This window comes from Erpetoichthys calabaricus, chromosome 10 (genome assembly GCF_900747795.2).
Source record: "Erpetoichthys calabaricus chromosome 10, fErpCal1.3, whole genome shotgun sequence".
In the NCBI taxonomy this organism is placed as follows: Eukaryota; Metazoa; Chordata; class Cladistia; order Polypteriformes; family Polypteridae; genus Erpetoichthys; species Erpetoichthys calabaricus.
This window is the reverse complement of record NC_041403.2, coordinates 47,598,069-47,617,556: the sequence shown is the minus strand read 5'-3', so window position 1 is coordinate 47,617,556 and position 19,488 is coordinate 47,598,069. Positions and strand designations below refer to the sequence as shown.

The 19,488-nt window shown below is 38.5% G+C and overlaps 2 protein-coding genes across 2 annotated transcripts in view; both read right to left on the bottom strand.

Annotated features, from left to right (window-relative positions):
- LOC114658375 (uncharacterized) overlaps positions 1-19,488 on the bottom strand; it is a 54,927-nt gene that overhangs the window by 15,248 nt on the left and 20,191 nt on the right. The window contains exon 2 of the mRNA XM_051933200.1: positions 12,549-14,826. Within this exon, the coding sequence (XP_051789160.1) occupies positions 12,549-14,826 (2,278 nt within the window). The remainder of the gene's footprint in view (positions 1-12,548; positions 14,827-19,488) is intronic.
- Positions 4,903-6,486, bottom strand: LOC114648790 (uncharacterized). The gene is made up of 2 exons (XM_028798045.2): positions 5,665-6,486; positions 4,903-5,153 (listed from the first exon to the last, which is right to left on the bottom strand). The coding sequence occupies exons 1-2, from the start codon at positions 6,200-6,202 to the stop codon at positions 4,930-4,932; spliced, it is 762 nt and encodes a 253-aa protein (XP_028653878.2). The 5' UTR covers positions 6,203-6,486; the 3' UTR covers positions 4,903-4,929.

Genomic DNA, 19,488 nt, shown 5'->3' with positions numbered 1-19,488 from the left:
CCTACGTCAGGATCAGAGAATGTCAGAGCAAGAGAGAGAGAGAGAAAAGTAAGTTGGGTAGCTTCTCAGCCATCTGCCAATAGCGTCCCTTGTATGAAATCAACTGGGCAAACCAACAGAGGAAGCATGTACCAGAAATTAAAAGACCCATTGTCCGCAGAAATCCGCGAACCAGCAAAAAATCTGCGATATATATTTAAATATGCTTACATATAAAATCCGCGATAGAGTGAAGCCGCGAAAGGTGAAGCGCGATATAGCGAGGGATTACTGTACTCGGAAAATTTGTGTGCATGGCTGCCCCATGTTTCCATCACAATCACAATCTGTATTGAATTTTAACTTCCCCAGACTGCCTGGATTATTTTTTTCTGGGAACGCTTTTCTTCTTACATCCCAAAGACTTGGATGTTGTTTTAGCTGGTGATGTTAAACTAGCCAAATGTGCAGCAGTATGCCCTGTGAACGACTAGCACTCTGAGCACCAAGAGTTTCTGAAACAACTTCCAACCCCCTATCACTGGACTGGATTACGTGGATTTGAAAGTGGATGGATTACTGAATATCTGCCAACATGCTCCTTTTGTGGCAGATTGTGAGAACAGGAACAGAACACAAAAAGGGCTCCTTTTTCTTAGATGATCAAGTACTTCTATGTTAAAATTCATCATGTCGGAAAATGCTTTTACAGCCTCAGTGTAAACCAATCTAAACCAAGTGAATTCTCCTGCATTATGTCTGCTATGCGACTGAACTACAATAATATTCAGATATGCTTTTCTTTGAAAGGTCTCAATTTACCGAAACAGCTGCTATGTTGCTGAGATATAAAAGTCCTGCAAATTGTTCTGACCTTGTACAGTGTTCTCTTTGGTAATGGCCATGAGCTAAAATAGATATGGCCTTTGAAAAAGAAGTGAGATAGAAGAGGAAGGAAAGCTCAAAGCCTCACTTCATGCTTTGGTCTACCATACTTACACTGCCTCTTTGTTTGCATTTCCTTTGTCTATTCTTTATTTTTTTTTTTTTACATAAGCACCGCATCTGCGTGGGTTTCCTCCCAGTGCTCCAGTTTCCTCCCCTAGTCCAAAGACATGCAGGTTGGGTGAATTGGTGATAGTAAATTGGCCCTAGTGTGTGCTTGGTGTGTGTGCCCTGAGATGGACCCTGTCCAGGGTGTGTTCCTACTTTGCACCCTGTGCTATCTGGGATAGGCTCCAGCAGACCCCTACAACCCTGCTCAGGACAAAGCGGGTTAGAAGATGACTGACTGACTGACCTTGCGCTGCTAGCATAAGCAGGTTTATCACATCCACAAAACTTCCATTGAATGAAATATGCAGTAAGTCATGATTTTTGTATATAAAATGATCCATATGATACTTTATCTATGAATATAATCATACTACTACAATTATAATCGGTTACTTGATTGCTAAAACTGTCCAATGTAATTCTCAAAAAGAATATTTAAACAATAAATTCAACAAAGATGGGCTGTCAATCTAGTGAGTGGTCACTAGTTCAGCTGTGTAGTGGGAGTGGGGCGGAGTGGTGGCTCTGAGGCTAAGGATCTGCGCTGGTATCCCGAAGGTTGCCGGTTCGAATCCCCGTCACTGCCATAAGAGATCCTACTCTGCTGGGCCCTTGAGCAAGGCCCTTAACCTGTAATTGCTCCAGGGGGCGCTGTACAATGGCTGACCCTGTGCTCTGACCCCAAGGGGTATGCGAAAAAAACTAACAAACACTGTTGTAAGTTGCTCTGGATAAGAGCGTCTGCTAAATGATGTAAATGTAAATGTAATTCAGGAGTTTAGGTTGACTGAGCTCCATCTATAATTGAGGCATGAAGCCGAAATGCAGCCTATAAGGCAGGGGTTCCAACTCCGATCCTGGAGGGCTGTAGTGGCTGTAGGTTTTCATTCTAGCCCTTTTCTTAATTAGTCACCGGTTTTTGCAGCAAATTAATTTCTTTTGCCTTAGTTTTAATTGACATGTTATTTCAGACTCCGGTCCCTTAATTTTTTCTTTATTCCTTAATTAGCAGCCAAACAATAATGAGATACAAAATGAGCCATCACAAATGGCTAACCTATATCAATCATACGATATCTGAAAATAATAAATAAAAAGAAACTGGCTGGAGTGAAATTGGTGGGTGTTTAAGGCCCTACTGACCTGGTCAACTGTTGGCTCACTTCACATCTTCTTTTGATTTGGCTGCCTTATAAAGAATAAAGGAGCAATTCATATGACTGAGTTTCAAGGCAATTCCAAGTGACGGGAAATGAAGTCAATTAACAGCAGGAACTGGTCACCGATTACGAAAGTGCAGGAAGGACAATCTGAAGCCACTGTGGCCGTCCAGCATCAGAGCTGAACACCTCTTCTATAAAGGAATGACATCTCACAATCAAGTAGGCTGGCTGAAGACTCATGAGTGGTCTCTAATCCAGAAGCCCTGTGTACTGTATAGGTGATCCACTGCACAAGAGACCAGTTTTTGTGTGAAGTACATGGTCAAGAACTAAGAAGTTACATTCAGTGAGTGGCAGAGTTATTATAGTTTTGACTTTTTTTGCTAGTTTTTATTTTTATATTACTTCAGGTCTTAATTTTAGTTTTAATTTAGTTTTAGTTAGCCTTCATGCCATATTTTTAGTTTTAGTTTAGTTTTTATTTTACAAAGTCATTTTTATTTTATTTTTATATATATTAGTTTCAGTTTTAGTTTTAGTAATTATAGTATGGTTAAAGCAATTTTGTGGAGGTTAATTTTTGTGCCACAATGAGAGAACTGTAGACTTAATAATTTTGGAAATAACATTTATTTATTGTCAGTAAAAACCTATAGGTATGTCCTGTTAAAAAACAAACAAAAATAAACCCAGATACTGAATTTGAACTGACTGTGGAACACACTGCAGTTTTGCATGCAAAATAGTAATCCTAATTTAAATGGTATAATTGAAACAACAAATGCTTCTTTCTCCTTTGCACAATTTACTAAAGCCCCACCATAACAGTGATACAAAACAGCCTGACTGATTCAATTATACATGTTTCTGTTAATTTTCAAGAAAACTCTGTGCTCTAGAGAAATGGTCATTCTGTTTCGCAATCCAGATGACAACTGTCCACAAACTGAAAATATGCGTTCAACAAATGCTTGTGAGGCCGGGGCACACACAAGGTCCAAAGCCACAGGGCTAAGTTTAGGATACACAGCCACCCTGGCTTGCCAGAACTGAAGAGGATTTCCAGTAAAATCCCCCTGCCTAACCTCCTCCTGATATTTCTGCATTTCAAGTGGAGCACTTTCAGATGGCCTAGGCTGGTTTTCAGGGTTTAAGCTATTTATTTTATTAGCCAAGTACTTGTATTTCTGAAGGACTGTAATGTTTGCTGAAACGGCTACTGTTTGTGTAGACTCATCTTGTTGTGCTTCTATGGTGTGATTGTGTTTCGCTGCCTCGGTCAATACAAATAACTCTGCTGTTCTTTTCAAAGATATTAGTTCAGGAGACTGTAGGGTTAGAGAGACAGTTGGATCCATTAGACATGCGGCTGCAGGGACTGGATCAAATTAGTCACTAATGGGATCTAACAGACATGTAAAACGTTGGCGCAAACACTTGAGAAGAGCTTGTGCCAAATTTTTCTCTTCACTAGTTGACTGGAGATGTGCCTCCAGGTTTAGCAGGGAAGGTATCACCTCTGACAGAGACTGGCTATCTGTTTGAAGCTGATCTGTGTGCATGCCAAATGGCTCCAATACTTTAAGTTGGTTTTCCAACTTGGCCCAATCACTGGTCAACAGTGTATCTATCCCGAGTTCATCAAGAACCTCATTAAGTGTAGCTTTAGTTTCCAGAAGTCGCTTTAGCATGTCAAGTGTACTGTTCCACCGTGTGGGGCCGTCACGAATCAGTGTTCGGCCACACCTTTAGAAACAAACAGAGAATAATGTCATTGTAATGAAAAGGTAAGGAGTTTAAACAAAATAATCACTTATTCCTAGTGCATCATAGAATAAGTAAATGATAATTTTGGTCAAAGCCACTATTATTATTATTATTATTAGCCACTATTGGTGTGAATTTCCCCTTAGGATTAATAAAGTATCTATCTATTTATCTATCACCACTGTGGTTGCAGGATTTTGTTTTGTTCAGTTTCACAGTCAAAGAGTCATCTTACCTCTGTAACTGATCTCATTTAATAAGCTGGCCTCATTTTCTCTTCTCATATTCAGAAAAGCTTTAAAGTGTGATTTTTTTTTTTAAATAAAATATTTAGAAATATTGGCTTTTTCTATAGTACAAATGGTCAATTCTTTGTGATTTTCCAATTAATTTGTTCTTTTTCTGTCTAGTTTAATCCCTTAATTGTACCATGATAATAAGCAGACACTGGGGCAAACAATGTTGAATGCTAAAAGCTGTCTGCCTGCCACAGCTTTTCCAACAATAGTAAATAATGGAATACATAACCAGAAAAACTGGAAATGAAAAATTATGACAATGATAAAATTCTTAAAAACCAAGATAAAAAGAAATTAAATTGTTACTGTGTACCATACTATGTACCAATGCCTGATGCAGTCTAATAACATTTTTCCAAATTTAGTTTTATAATTTGTATATGGACACCAAATCTGGACAATAACTGCTCAATTAGGCTAGGAGTTCAATTAAAAACAAAACATGGCTGTAATGAAAACCTGCAGTCACATGGCGTTCCCAGGATTGAGTTTCAGAACAATTTGTCTATGGGATTACTTACTAAATATATATATATATATATATATATATATATATATATATATATATATATATATATATATATATATATATATATATATATATATATATATATATAAATATATTGTAACTCAGATTTTTAGATAAAGACAAGCCTGTTGTCAAGTCAGTTAGTATTATAAAACAGGCTAAAGTCACACCTTTTAATCATTTGCTCATTTGCTACCGAAGATTTCCTGACAGAATGAATAAGGTTCCTGGCTTTGTTAACAGCAGAACTGGCTCCTGATTGTTTCATGGCATCTTTCAATGCAAGCTGAAGTGTGTGTGCCATACAAGGCATACGTCGAAACCTGGATATGTCTCCGTCTTCAAAGAAGTCTGTTGATTCTGTTAAGTAATCAAATAAATCACAGTTCAGCTTAATGTGTTTTAGGAAATGTTTTTTCTTGGTTCAATTTTGTCTTTTCTCCAATGTAGATTTTATGTATATTATTTATTACATGATATTTAATTTTATATATTTGTTTTTTTTCAGTCTTGTAAAAAACTTAAAGCTGCATTGAATCATTTTGAAATAAATAATAGTTTTTATTATTTATTTTACACACAGCCTCCAGAATCATCTATTAAGTTTAATCTATAAATATAACACTACAAAAGAAATAATTTTTAAATATGATAATTTATAACTATTTTACCAAGACTAATTAAAATGTAATGTGATGTATAAATGTGCTAATGTGTTATATTATTACAAAATATAACAGACTAGAGAGACAATGGATACATGTTGGATGGTTTGCTGACCATTTATCATACATGCCACAATCTTGCTGCCTGAAACAAAAAGTATCAAGCAGAATATACTGAGCTACTTAGCCAATATTTTTTAACTTACCTTGATCAGAGATGCTCATCTCTTCTTCCTCTATATCCGAGTCCGACTCAGATTCAGTTGAATCCAGCTCGATGAACTGCTGTGCAGAATATTCTCCTTGCCTCCGCCCTTTCCGTAGTATATCTATAGCTTTTACTATGTTTGCTCCATTGTCTGTCACTATAATCATAACCTTGTCTTCTGTTATGTCCCACTCATCGAGAGTACTGTCGATAGCGTTTGCCAAAGCTTGTCCCGTATGCGGATGACATATGCGTCGTAAACTTAACAAAGCATGCTGTGCTTGGTTTGTTGGTGAATGATAAAAGCATGCAGAAATTCCCAAAAACGAAGCCATCAGACCCTTTTTACTCCATCCGTCTATACAAAGGGTTAGTTTCCGAGCTTGTTGGACCATTTCTTTGATACGCTGTGTTGCTGTATTCATTTTATGTACGATGAGCGTATTTATTCGTGCAGCATGTGGCATGCTAAATTTGGGATCAAGAGAGGAAACAAATTTTCTGAATGAAGGCAAGTCACACAGCCTAGTAGACATGCCAGTTTCAATAAACAAGTTTACTTGGGCGTCTTCGCGTTTTTGGTGTTCAGCTGAGTTTGTTCCCCAATTTGCTGTCCTCTGCAAACACGATATTAATGTCTGCTGTCTTGTATGATGTGTACTAGAGGTTGCATGTATACTCAAATTGCACTCGCTTTTCAGCCTTTCTTTTTCTTTACCCAGAAATATCTCGTAGGCTAATTTGTGATAGCTATTTAGGTGCACTTTAAGGTTTGTTGGGTTTTTACCTTTAATCTGTACAGCACACAACGCACCCTGCTCCAACACTATGCACTTACTGTTGTTGCTTTCAGCATTATATTCGAAAAACTCCCATACAGCGCTGTGTCGTTTTCTTCTGGACATGTTGATCGCTGATACCCTCTGGTCAGATAAAGTTTATATACTGAATTTCACCACCTACAGGGCAGGACTGGAAGTTAATGAAAATGCAAAAATAGATTCTGCCGCGTTCTTTCAGACATGATCACGAAAACTGATTTTTTTTTTAGAAATTATTATTTTATTTCACTTAGTCTTTTAAGCTACTGTAATCGTTCCGTATCGTTTTAGTTTTTCATCTCAGTTTTGTTATTTATTTTATTTCAGTTTACGAAAATGTTTTTTCATTAATAGTTTCAGTCTTCGTTTTCGTTTTAGTTTACGATTATTACCTTGGTGAGTGGCCAGCAGTTGCACAATGCAGTTTGGTCAATGGACTACAATCCAAAGTCTACTGACTGGTGCATAACTTGGGAGTCAATCTAGCACATGATCTGCAACCAAACAGATAAAGTAGGAGCAGAATTTTGATCACATTTCCTAATTAATAGTGTCATAGATGACATGGGTTGACTGGCATCCTGTCCACGGTAGATGGTTCCTTGCCTGGCTTGAAAGCCTTATAGTGATAGGATACGGATGGTTTGTGGTCTTTGTCCTTTGGAAATCGTTGTTATTTCCACTGATTGATGGTCAGAACAGTTTTTCTTGCAAGTGCTTCTTAAAAGGTAAGTTTCTATGTTAGAAATGTGTTGTTCTTCTTGTTGGTATTTTTGTCATGTTTTATAGTTTACTTTATTGTTTATATAGTGTATTTTTGGGACATTAACGGATTACCTTTTTATTTGCTTTTTTTCATAGGCACTGCAAATATGTTTACCATACTGTTGATAGCAATAACACAAATTGTTAGTGACATGGTACATAAGTCACATAACACAAAGTCATCAAGCAACCACTACAAAACAAATGCATGTCTGAACTTTCCTGCAGTCTAAAGAGAAGGCTCTGCTAATAGCTTGATCTGGATTTACTAAAAATAAAAGTACTTTTTTTTTAGGATTTTATTAAATATTGACTAAGAGCCCTTCATCTTGGATTGCAAATCTGAAACCTGTTTTTGTTTTGTTCGCTGGTACTCAGACTACTCTTTTTAGACCTTGACAAGTTTCTAGACTACTGCTGCATCTCAGCCGAAAATAAATCTTTGCCATTCTCTATTACTCAAGCTATACAAGAGAAGCCTTTGTTTGGACTTCCTGTTCAGCACAAACACAACATGCTGCTGTCTGATCCTGGATCTGCTCACTTATTTTATATGTGGTAATGCATTGTACTCCATGACCCTGCCCTGGATGATCAGCTTAGGAAAATGGATGGGTGGATAATGCATTATAGAAATGCTGCTTCTGTACTTCACCACAACATTACACAGTTTGCAATGAACATTGCTACTCTTTCACTTGAAATTTATCCAGACCAAGTTACTTTTAACATGACTGATTTTCACTGAGAGTGTCTGCTTCTGGATGTAAATTAGTCTGACTTGTTGCTTAAAAACTGCCTTTGTGTGGCTACTTTAATTAAAAACTTATCTCAAAGTAAGTCGTATCAGGCACTGCCATGAAGCACGGCAAAAAACGTTTGGTAGCACAAATTAAACTGTAGTAATCAATAAGATTGGTTTAAATGTTTAACATAAGGTTAATAAAACACACTTAATCATCCACACCCATTACCGTAAGTCTAACGAACTTGCTGCAGTGAGTAGCTCAAATCCCAGAACAAAGTTTCAGTGGCTGTTGCAATCTAGGAGCTCAGTATATGCTTGCTGTTTAAGCCAGAAAGTCCACTTAGTCTACATCTTGCATGAAAAGTCTTCAGAGGGGACCACCATCTAAATGGTGGTGGTCCAATATACTGAGTACATGGAATGCAGCCCTGTCCAATCTAGGAGAACTAGTCTTGCAAGTAGTCAGCCAGTCAAGTTGTTTTATTGTCATAGCATTCATACACCATATTGCAGCATACAGTGGCATGAAATAAAATTCCCTAGGACCACAGTGCAAAATATACATAAATATAGGACAAGTTCAGGACTAGTAAAAAACTATACTACACTATAAATAGATAGATAAATAAATAATAAGTAAGTGAACAGAGTGTAATAATTTTAAATAAATAAATAACAAACCTGTGGTTGAAGCTGCTGTAGAACCTGGTAGAACTGGTTTGAATGCTACATACCAGATGCAAGCAGGACAAAGAGACTGTGGAAGCAGTGAGACTGGGCCTTCCACAATGCTATAGGCTTTGTAGATGCATCACTTTTTAAAAATGTCTTTAATGGAGGGCAAAGAAGTTCAAATGATTTTTTCTGCTGTGTGTACTATCTGTTATTGGAGCTTACAGTTGGAGACACTGCAGTTCCCAAACTAGACAGTGATGCAGCTGGTCAGAATGTTCTCAATGTTGCCCCTCTAGAATGTGGTGAGAATGGGGGAAGGAAGGTTGGCCTGCTTCAGATGCTGAAGAAAGTGGACACACTACTGCTCCTTCTTGGCTATAGAGGTGGTTTTAATTGGCGAAATCAGGTCTGCTGCCAGTTGCACACCAAGGAATTTGGTGCTCTTGACCAGTTCCACTTCAGAGCCTTCAGTGTGCAGTTCCTGAAGTCAACAATAATATATTTTGTCTTGCCCACATTAAGAGACAGATTGTTGCACTTGCACCAGTCCACCAAGCATCTTGTCAGAACTCACTATTATTACTCTTTCACTGCTATTTATTACTAGGTTGCAATGCAGGGTTCCATTCATAACTAACAAACTGCAACTCAGGAGGCCAATTTACAGTATGTGTGAAGCAGTTTATGTGATGCAAAAACCAAAGCTAAATCTAACGAGTGGCCAGCAAGTTTAATGTATGAGCTGAAATTCACCCATTAATTCTGTTGAGTACGAATCCCAACCAAGTAAATAATTAGCAACATTAGCAAAGTGTTTCAAGCAATAGGGATTCTTTACAAATTATTTATGTTAATGCTATTCACAGGCAGCCCTCAACTAATTTGAATGTCTTTTATGCCCAGTTGCACATGGGTCCTTGGGGAGCACTTAAACAGTACTACTGAGGTAATAATACAGGGCAGGGATGACAGTGAGCACTAAACACCTCTCCTCTCTTCCCCACAGAACATAGGACAACTCCTGGGATGGGCCGTAATGTCACTTCTGGTATGCTTCTGGAGCATCCATCCCATCCACTCCCATTTGGCCACGTCTAGACTGACCAACGTCATCTTCCAAAGAGATACAAGCTGAACTCCAAGGTCAAGGTCCATCAGTGTCTGCTAGCACCATCCATCCCTTTTTGAGTGACAGTGTGCTCAATTGAAGAAGACCCATGAGGCCCCCACATAAAAAAAGGAATTTACTAAAAGGCATATTTACAGGCTTCTGGGAGAATGTCTTTTGGACAGATGAGACAAAACTGGAACTTTTTGCCAGGTCACATCAGCTCTATGTCCACAGATGAAAAAAATTAAGCTTTCAATAAATATTATATATATAAAAAAATACGCTTATATTAAGTTAAAAAGTGTACTAAAAAGTAAAAAATAAGTCTCTCATACATCACTCAAAAAATAAAAGCGTGGGTGCTTTTCATCAATCAACATTCGAAAAACACTTCTTAAAATCTTAGCAAAAGCGGCCACCTTTTATTTTACGAGCGATGTATGAGGGGCTTATTTTTTACTTTTTAGTACACTTTTTAACTTAATATAAGCGTATTTTTTAAAAAGTATTTTTAGTCTTGGGTTTGTTTTAGTATAATTTTGTAATCAATATTTTAACACTTCCTTTAATATTTCTATCCGTTACTAGCGCCGTCTATTGGTGAAATCTTTAACTATTCTTCATATGAAAATTTCATTTCTTAATTAACATGGATTAATTAATGACTTAGTGAAACTGATTATTGATTCATGTTTTGTCATCGGAAGTGAGTAAGTGTGCAAAATTTCAAGTCATTTGTACAATAGGAAGTGGGTTAAATATCAATTACAAGATTTGCACCAAACAACAAACAGGTGAAGTTAAAAGAAGCTTGGTAGTAATAATAATAATAATAATAAAAAGAATGCCTTACAGTACCTACTGTAAAACTTGGAGGAAACTCAGTTATGTTTTGGGGCTGCTTTGCTGCATTTGGCACATGGTGCCTTGAGCCTGTGCATGGAACAATAAAAGCTCAAGACTATCAAGACATTAAGGAGAGAAACGTACTGCCCAATGCAAGAAGGTTCAGACTCAGTCACAAGATATGAATTTTCCAAAAGGATACAGACCCAAAACACACAGTTAAAAGAATCCAAAATGGCTAAGAACAAAACCTTGAACTTTTCTGAAGGGGCCTTCTATGATTACTTATTTGAATCCTATTGAACATCTATGGAAAGAACTGAAACATCCAGTCTGAAGGAGGTCCCCTTCAAACCTGACGCTGCTGCAACAGTTTGCTCCGTAAGAGTGAACCAAACTGCCTGTTGACAGGTGCAAAAGTCTTATGGAGAGCTCCAGGAATCACTTGTTTGCAGTGATTGCATCTAAAGGTTATGCAACAAAATATGAGGTTAAGGGCCCCAACACTTTTGTCCATGCCATTTTTCATTTGTGTTATTATTTGAAATTTTCTGTTGAATCAAAACTCCTAAAGCAAACTCAGTAATAGGTGCCTATTATCTTTGTCAGTTTCTAATTATTCCAGTGGCAAATGTGGGTTCTTCTATACCAACAAATTTGTCCATGTACTTTGTCAGCTGTCAAATAACTACATAACCACTAAGTCTTAATTCTCTTTGAAAGGGACACATCAGAGCAATGAAAGCGCTCATCCTTCCAATTCACACTGACTCTGACTCAGTGGCGTTGGGAGGGGAGCTTCAGAAATTTAAGGTCATGATATATTACACCCTGCCCCTGATCATACAGTACATTACATTAATAGTAGTAAGACCCTAACCTTTATGTTAATCACAAATAATTTAGCCCGTGATTAATGTTACACCAAAAACTGTATATAAGAGGAACTCCAAGGGGGCACACCCCTTGCTCTTCAATGATATATATTGGCAAAATGCACACAAAACTCCCAGCCCTGCCCCAACTTTCCTCCGCTGTCTTGAAACAAGGAGAGAAGCTAAAATCACAGTGGGCCAAGACCCTGAGGTCTATAAATCCTAGAAACACCCTTCTCCACCTCCATTTTGTATTTAAACGCAAGCAGTAGTCTTCATAGATTTCAAACAATCTTTCACAGTAATTTATCACCATTTCATCATTCATGTTTTAAGCTAAAGTGCACTGCTCCTGATTTTTCTTTTGAGTCTGTATTTTTTGACCTAAGCTTCTTGATTACAATAGTTCTATTCCTTGCATTAACATTTATAAATGTTTTAAATATCTATGAATCTATAAAGGAAGTTGAAAGTGTGAGGAAGTCAAACATACAACCATATTAGGTTTTGTATGAGCACAGATTATTAATAGTAATACAAAATATCATTTAGTTAAGAATAAGAAAATTTTAGTAGTGTGTATTCTTTATTACTTTACTGTTTATGGGAACTGAATGTTAAAAAGAAGATTAATTTGGGTACTTACAACAGCTCCATTTCAACTGAAATATCTCCATTCCATCAAAATTTCAGAACCCTGCATATTTTTCAATGGCACCAGCCCTGAGCCCAGGTTTTTAATCCTAGTAAATGAATCACTGCCTATAATAAATAACAAGTTCCCATAACTTGCTCTAAATTTTGTGCCACCATCATAAGCAAGCAGCACCTTTGTATTAAAGATCCTCCATAAATAATCCCAGTCCTGTGACTGATCTGCAATGAAATGCAATTTAGTGAACAGACAGTAACGCAGAAACCAATTGAAGTACTGAGTCTGCCATAACGCAGAAACCAAATGAATAGGACTTATCTCAATTGAGGCCTGGGGCCTGTACCTGGAACATCAGGATATTGAGCAGTAACCTTCAAAGTGCTTACCCGTTTTATCCAGAGACACGATATCCAGTGTGTTAGGAGACACTAAAATGGTGCTGTATGATGACGTGTCTTGAGCATAGAGACTGGCCCGTTGCCTCTGAAGTTCCTCCTCTCTTTGTTTGGCTATTTTAATCTCTTGGTCAACTAAAGACAGCGAACTTCTGGATTTGAGTTTGAAGAATGGATTACTCTGGAAGGTACTGCTGCAGCTTTCCTGGGATAAAGAGTTGATAGAAAACTCAGATGCGCTGCGTATAATCAAATTAGATGTTTCCAAGATGATAACATTAGCTGTCTCCGGAGGCCACTCCCTTTGTTTTTCACACTTTTGGGGAACTATTAGGTCCTTCATGCTGTTCCTTGGAGATTTGAGAAAGGTATCCTGTTCCAAAATAATAACATTATCTGCAGAGATCTCGTGATAGAAAGGAGTTTTTGGAATGGTGTCAGCCTTTTCTGCTGACACAGTGCTGATCTCTTGCAAATTACAGTTTTGGTTTTGTAGTCTGGCAGTTTCCTTTATCTCCCCAGTTTCCTGGACCTTTACTCGTTCACACTTGATCACAGCTCGTGCTTTAAGTGTAAGCTCCTCTTCCGTATTGGGAAGCATCACTGGATGATGAGGGACCATCTTATGGGTTCCTCTTACATTGCCACATCCCTGAGGAAAACTTGAATGTTTTGCTTTAAATTCTGCATAGTCACTCATTGGTGTGGATTTCAAGATGGCCCTTTCATGTCTCAAGATCTCTTCTTGCTCTAAGGCTTCACGCATTTCTTTATTAATGGGAGTTTCTCTGCAAGATGTTGGCGACACTGCCCCTCTGCTGAATGTCAAACTGCTATATAATCTTCCAGTGCTATGAACACAGTTTAGCCGTAGATTTGTAAGGTCAGCTGGGGATGAGTCAGATTCATTATTTTGAGATCTGCAGCACAAACAATCTGTTGAATAAGGACTGAAGTGGATATGGCGCTGGTCGTTTAAGCTTACATGCTCAATGGATGTCTCTATAGCCGCAGTTTTGCAGTCCCTTCTAAGTTCCTCCACTTGTGATTTGCAAGCCTGGTGTTTTGCTGCAAAGGCTTTTGGGTTTGGACCTTTCTGGGGTGTAATACTGGCACGGTTGCCACTCTGGGATTTTGTGAGCTGCTCCATCAAGAGCCACTGTTTTCGTGCAAATTGAAAGTCAACATGTTTAGTGTCAACATTTGCATTTGTGGACTCTTCTATGACACAGTAATCTTTGGGGATCTTCTTGCAAGGGTTCCGCATCGTTTTTGATAGTGTGGGGTGGTGATCATCCAACACTTTAGAAAATTCTTCTCTTGCATTGATTTGCTCCCCTACTAGAAAATCTTGATGGGACTTTTGCACTTGTAGAACATGGAGGGCATTTTCATTTTTATCATGAAATGGACCATGGGGGTTGTGATGTGCTTGCCCTACATCTCTCCGGTCATTTTTGGTATCACTTTCAGTGAAGCCTTCCTTATGTTGATGAGCTTTAATTATGTTCTTGTGAGAGTCTAACACATTTTCATTTTTCAATGGAAATGTAATGTTTGGTGTTACTCCCACTTGAAAAGCCATTTTTTCTCTTTGCACACCTTCACATAAATTAGTCTTTGACGCATCCCTCTTGGATGTATTTGATGGTTGCTGCTCTTCAGTGTCACATCTCATTTTGGATTCTTCAGTCACAACGTGGATCGCAGTTATTAGACAATCACGGTCTTCCACAGGTTGGCAGGTTTCAGGAACCTGAATATTTAATGGTGGAGCTTCTGATGCAGGATGAGTTTCATAAATGCTTTCAGCACTGGAGATACTAGCTGACTCTGAAGAAGATATAGAATAATTTTCCTGAACCTCATCTAAATCCAACTCTGCATAAAAAGCCGCTTCTTCCAGGGTCACTTCTGTCAGTTCTTTAGTTGTACGCTCAAGGCCTTCGGGTGTGTGCACCACAGTGTCAGAAGCTTTGTTCAGGGCATCTTTGTTAACATCCAAGTTTTTCTTTTCTCCTTTGTGCAGCTCAGTGTGGAAATGATCTTGTTGGCTTTCCTCCAGTATGCAATTACCTCCTGGGCTTCCAGCATCTACAGGATCTGGGTGTTCATCCAGCTCTGTTGTCCCACTGAATGCTTGGTTGGTTTCCATGGCAACTGTGTCAGGGAAATATTTTTGTTCTTGTTCTTGTTCTTTTAGCAGGCTGGCTCTGGCTGCTTGCTTTACTTCATTTCTATAATTCTGATCTGCTCCAAAGACTCGGCTCTAAAGACAAATAAATTAGAAAATTACAAAAAACTCAGGTAATATAGTGCCTTACATTATGTATGTTCAGGAATTTGTTTGCTCCACATATATCTCAGATCCATGTTTCAAAACCTTAACTTTAAAAAAACAAATCATATTTACTTTTTAGTAATACTCTGTAATGTATAGGTTTTATTGTTCACTGACAAGTGTGTACAGTACATCCTAGAAATTTGTTCCTCTTATGTTGTACTTTGTAGTTGTATTAATCTGTGTAAAATTAACTGTTTTGAAAATTGCTATTTATAGCAAACATGCTGGCATTATTAATGCGGATTACCACACTGTCTTCCAAAATATGGATCCCACTCACAAGGAAGCTTGAGCTGTGCTTGAGGCAACGACCATATGTCTCCCATTTCACTAGTCTTGTGCACTTTAATTTAACCATCATTAGTAGCTTGGGTTCTATTTGAGGGTTTCTGTATACAGTAGGGACGGTACGGTGGCGCAGTGGTAGCACTGCTGCCTCGCAGTTAGGAGACCTGAGTTCACTTCCCGGGTCCTCCCTGCATGGAGTTTGCATGTTCTCCCCGTGTCTGCATGGGTTTCCTCCAGGTGCTCTGGTTTCCTCCCACAGTCCAAAGACATGCAGATTAGGTGCATTGGCGATCCTAAATTGACCCTAGTGTGTGCTTCGTGTGTGTGTCTATGTGTGTCTGTACGCACCCTGTGGTGGGCTGGCACCCTGCCCGGGGTTTATTTCCTGCCTTGCGCCCTGTGTTGGCTGGGATTGGCTCCAGCAGACCCCCACGACCCTGTAGTTAGCGGGTTGGATAATGGATGGATGGATGTATACAGTAGTAGTTGAAGTACTCATATTGTCATACAAAGTGCAGTTTAATTCTTATTTACATATCCAACCAATATACAACACATTGCCGCTTCCAAGCTCCATGATAAACAAGAATGATGTGGACCAATTTCTTGGTACCTTTAGACCTCATTGAAAAAGTGCTGTATGCCTCCTGAAAAGCATTTGAATGAAAAGCAGCTGTCCCATGTGCACCTTTACACCTTTGATATGTCATCAAGTAAATCAAAGCAAGTATGAAAAGAGATCAAGTACTGCTTATTCTACAAAGATATTCTAAAATGGCCAAGACACATTTGTTGGTACCCCTAAAAAAGATCACAAATAATTTGATTAGGGTGATTTTTTTGACTAGCCGTTATCTTTAAATCCCACAAGTCTCCAATCATTAAATCAGCCATTCAGCCTATTTAAATGGAGAAAGGTAGCCACCCTGAAGTTTGGTGAACATGGACTAGAGGGAGCAAAGGAGAGAGTTGTCTAAGGAGATCAGAAATAAAACTACAGACAAGCAATCTGAAGACAAAGCACTACAAGACCATCTCCAAGAAGCCCGATGCTTCTGTGACAACACTTGCAAATATTATTAGGAAGTTTAATATCCATGGGACTGTAGTCAATGTTCCTAGATGTGGCCGCAAGAGAAAAATCAACCCCAGAATGAACAGAAGGATAGTGAGTGTAAGAGCCAATCTTATGAATTTAACTTAAAGCATTAACTTTCTAAGATTGGCTCTTACAGTGAGAATGGTAGACAAAAAGTAAAGGACAACTTCCAAATAGATACAAGCTGAACTCCAAGGTCGAGATCCATCAGTGTCTGATCACACCATCATTTGTTTTTTGAGTGACCGTGGGCTCAATGGAAGAAGATCCAGGGGGACCCTACATAAAAAAGTCAGACTAGAATTTGCTAAAATGAATACTGATGAGGGGCAGCATGGTGGCGCAGTGGGTAGCGCTGCTGCCTCGCAGTTAGGAGACCCAGGTTCGCTTCCCGGGTCCTCCCTGTGTGAAGTTTGCATGGGTTTCCTCCGGGTGCTCCAGTTTCCTCCCACAGTCCAAAGACATGCTGGTTAGGTGCATTGGCGATTCTAAATTGTCCCGTGTGTGCCCTGCGGTAGGCTGGTGCCCTGCCTGGGGTTTGTTTCCTGCCTTGCGCCCTGTGTTGGCTGGGATTGGCTCCAGCAGACCCCCGTGACCCTGTAGTTAGGATATAGCAGGTTGGATAATGGATGGATGGAATACTGATAAGATACACAGTGCTTCTGGGACATTGTCCTTTGGACATATGAGACAAAACTGAAGCTTTTTGGCAAGTCACATCAGCTCTATTTCCACAGATGAAAAAATGAAGCTTTTTAATAAAAAAGAACACTATACTGTACCTACTGTGAAACTTGAAGGAGGCTCAGTAATGTTTTGGGGCTGCTTTGCTGCATCTGGCCTGTGGTGCCTTTTGTCTGTGCAGGTAACAATGAAATCTCAAAACTACCAAGACATTAAGGAGAGAAACACACGGCCCAGAGACAGAAAGATCTGTCTCAGTCGCAAGTCATACATCTTCTAACAGGATACGGAGTGGCTTTCTAGGAGACCTGATTTGAATGCTATCAAACATCTATGGAAAGAACTGAAACATGCAGTCTGGAGAAGGTACCATTCAAACCTGATGCACGTGCAGAAGTTTGCTCAGGAAGAGTGGGCCAAACTATCTGTTGACAGGTGCAGAAGTCTCATTGAGAACGCTAGGAATCGTTTGTTTGCAGTGATTGCAAACTCTAAAGTTGTGCAGCAAAATATTAATTTAAATGTCCCATCACTTTTGAGCAAGTCATATTCAGTTGTGTTATTATTTGAAAAATTTTGTGAAATCAAAACTCTGATACAGTCTGATTTTTTTTTTTTGAATATGGAATAAACTGATAAACAATTAAAAATTATGAATTTCCCCTTGGGATTAATAAAGTATCTATTCTAAACAGTGATGTATGCCAAAAACGTTTTGTCAGTTTCAAGGTATTTCAGTGACAATTGTAGGTTTTTGTGGAGGAGTACCAACAAGTTTGTCCATGTCTGTACATTGGGGGGTGGTCGAGAATTCCCAGAATTGTTAAAACTTTATTATTCAACTTAGTCAACTTTTAGTCACCGTCAAAACACTCCCTTTAGATGCGATACAATTTTCCCTGCGATTCTTCCATTCCAAGAAACATTTCTTTAGCTCTCTTTTGTTACCGTGTCTAGTGCCTCCTGAGACTTTCCTGTATTTCTAACATGGTAGCAAATCGTCTTCCTTCAGTCTCAGTTTTAATTTCGGGAACAAAAACAAATCACAGGGAGTGTGATCTAGTCAATGCAGTTTGTGCAAAGCAGCAACCACAACATTTTTGGTCAAAAACTTTTCGACTGACAACGTGGTGTATGCATGTACAATACAATTTATTTTTGTATAGTCCAAAATCACACAAGAAGTGCTGCAACGGGCTTTAACAGGCCCTGCCTCTTGACAGCCCCCCAGCTTTGACTCTCTAAGAAGACAAGGAAAAACTCCCAAAAAACCCAAACATGTGTGCTGCCATGGAACAGCATTGTGTGCAGGAGATCTGTCACAGTGCAAAAATGAAACTTTACATGTGGCACTGCTCTGGTCGCTTTTTACCGATACTTTTGAGCTGAACTGTGTAATGTCACTGACTACCAATGTGTTCAAGGGGAAACTTTCTATTAAAAAGTCTATTAGAGAAAAACATGATCATTGTTGACTTAATGTTCAATATCACCTGATGCACTTTTTTCGGCTTGGAGAAAAAAAAAATTGCCAAAGTCACGCGCACAACTGTAGAGTAAATGTGAGAAAAACGCAACTCGATCAACACGGCACAATTCAGCTTGGCCGACTGATTAACAAAATTGTAGACATGCAATACCTAGTTGTATAGATGATAATATGTAGAAAAAAATTTGACATTTTTAATGTGTGGTAGGCTACTTAACAGGACACTAACAGATTAAGAAACCCGAGAATCAGCCTCCTTCATTGTATGCAGCGAGAGTCCTTTTAAAATAATTAATTATTGGTGTTTTGCAAATCTGTTATAATCTATTCATGGCTGTTTGTGGGATTTGTTACAGATCTAAATAAATAAAGGTTCTTTCAGGAACCTTCATATGGATGAGTCTTTTGGGAACCAAAAATGTTTCACTCTGAAGAACCGCTCTGGCACCTTCATATTTAAGAGTGCATAGTGGCACAGATATCTCATAGTGCTGGGGATTTTGGTTCATAGATAGATAGAATTTTATCTGTCACCATTGTGACCTTTTTTCCCCATCTTTTTATTTCAGTGGCTTTTAGTTACAACTATTCAGATAAATGAAATGATTTGTTACTTGGAAAAAAGTGAAAAAAATTTTTTTTCGTGAAAATAAAAAGCAAAGAAAAAAAAACCATTAAATTTGTATCACTTCCCCCCAAACATAATTAAAAGGCAAACACGGCATTTCTGGCTGAGCAAGTTATATTTACTGTATGTTTTATACAATTGACTAACATGAAAGGTTGGAGTTACGTCACAGCTTGGACAATTCAGGTACCTTTGTTTTCTCCAAATTATCTGACTTGCAGCTCCAAGCTTGTGATGTGTTCACTTGGAATTTCCAACTCAGAAACTTGAATCTTTCATATATACAGTATGATAGCACGTGAATGCAGCATAAGGCTTTACAGACCTATGTTGACTCAGCATAATTGAGTGTGCCATTTGATCAGTATCTACTCAGAGACTGGTTCTTGTGCCCATTGG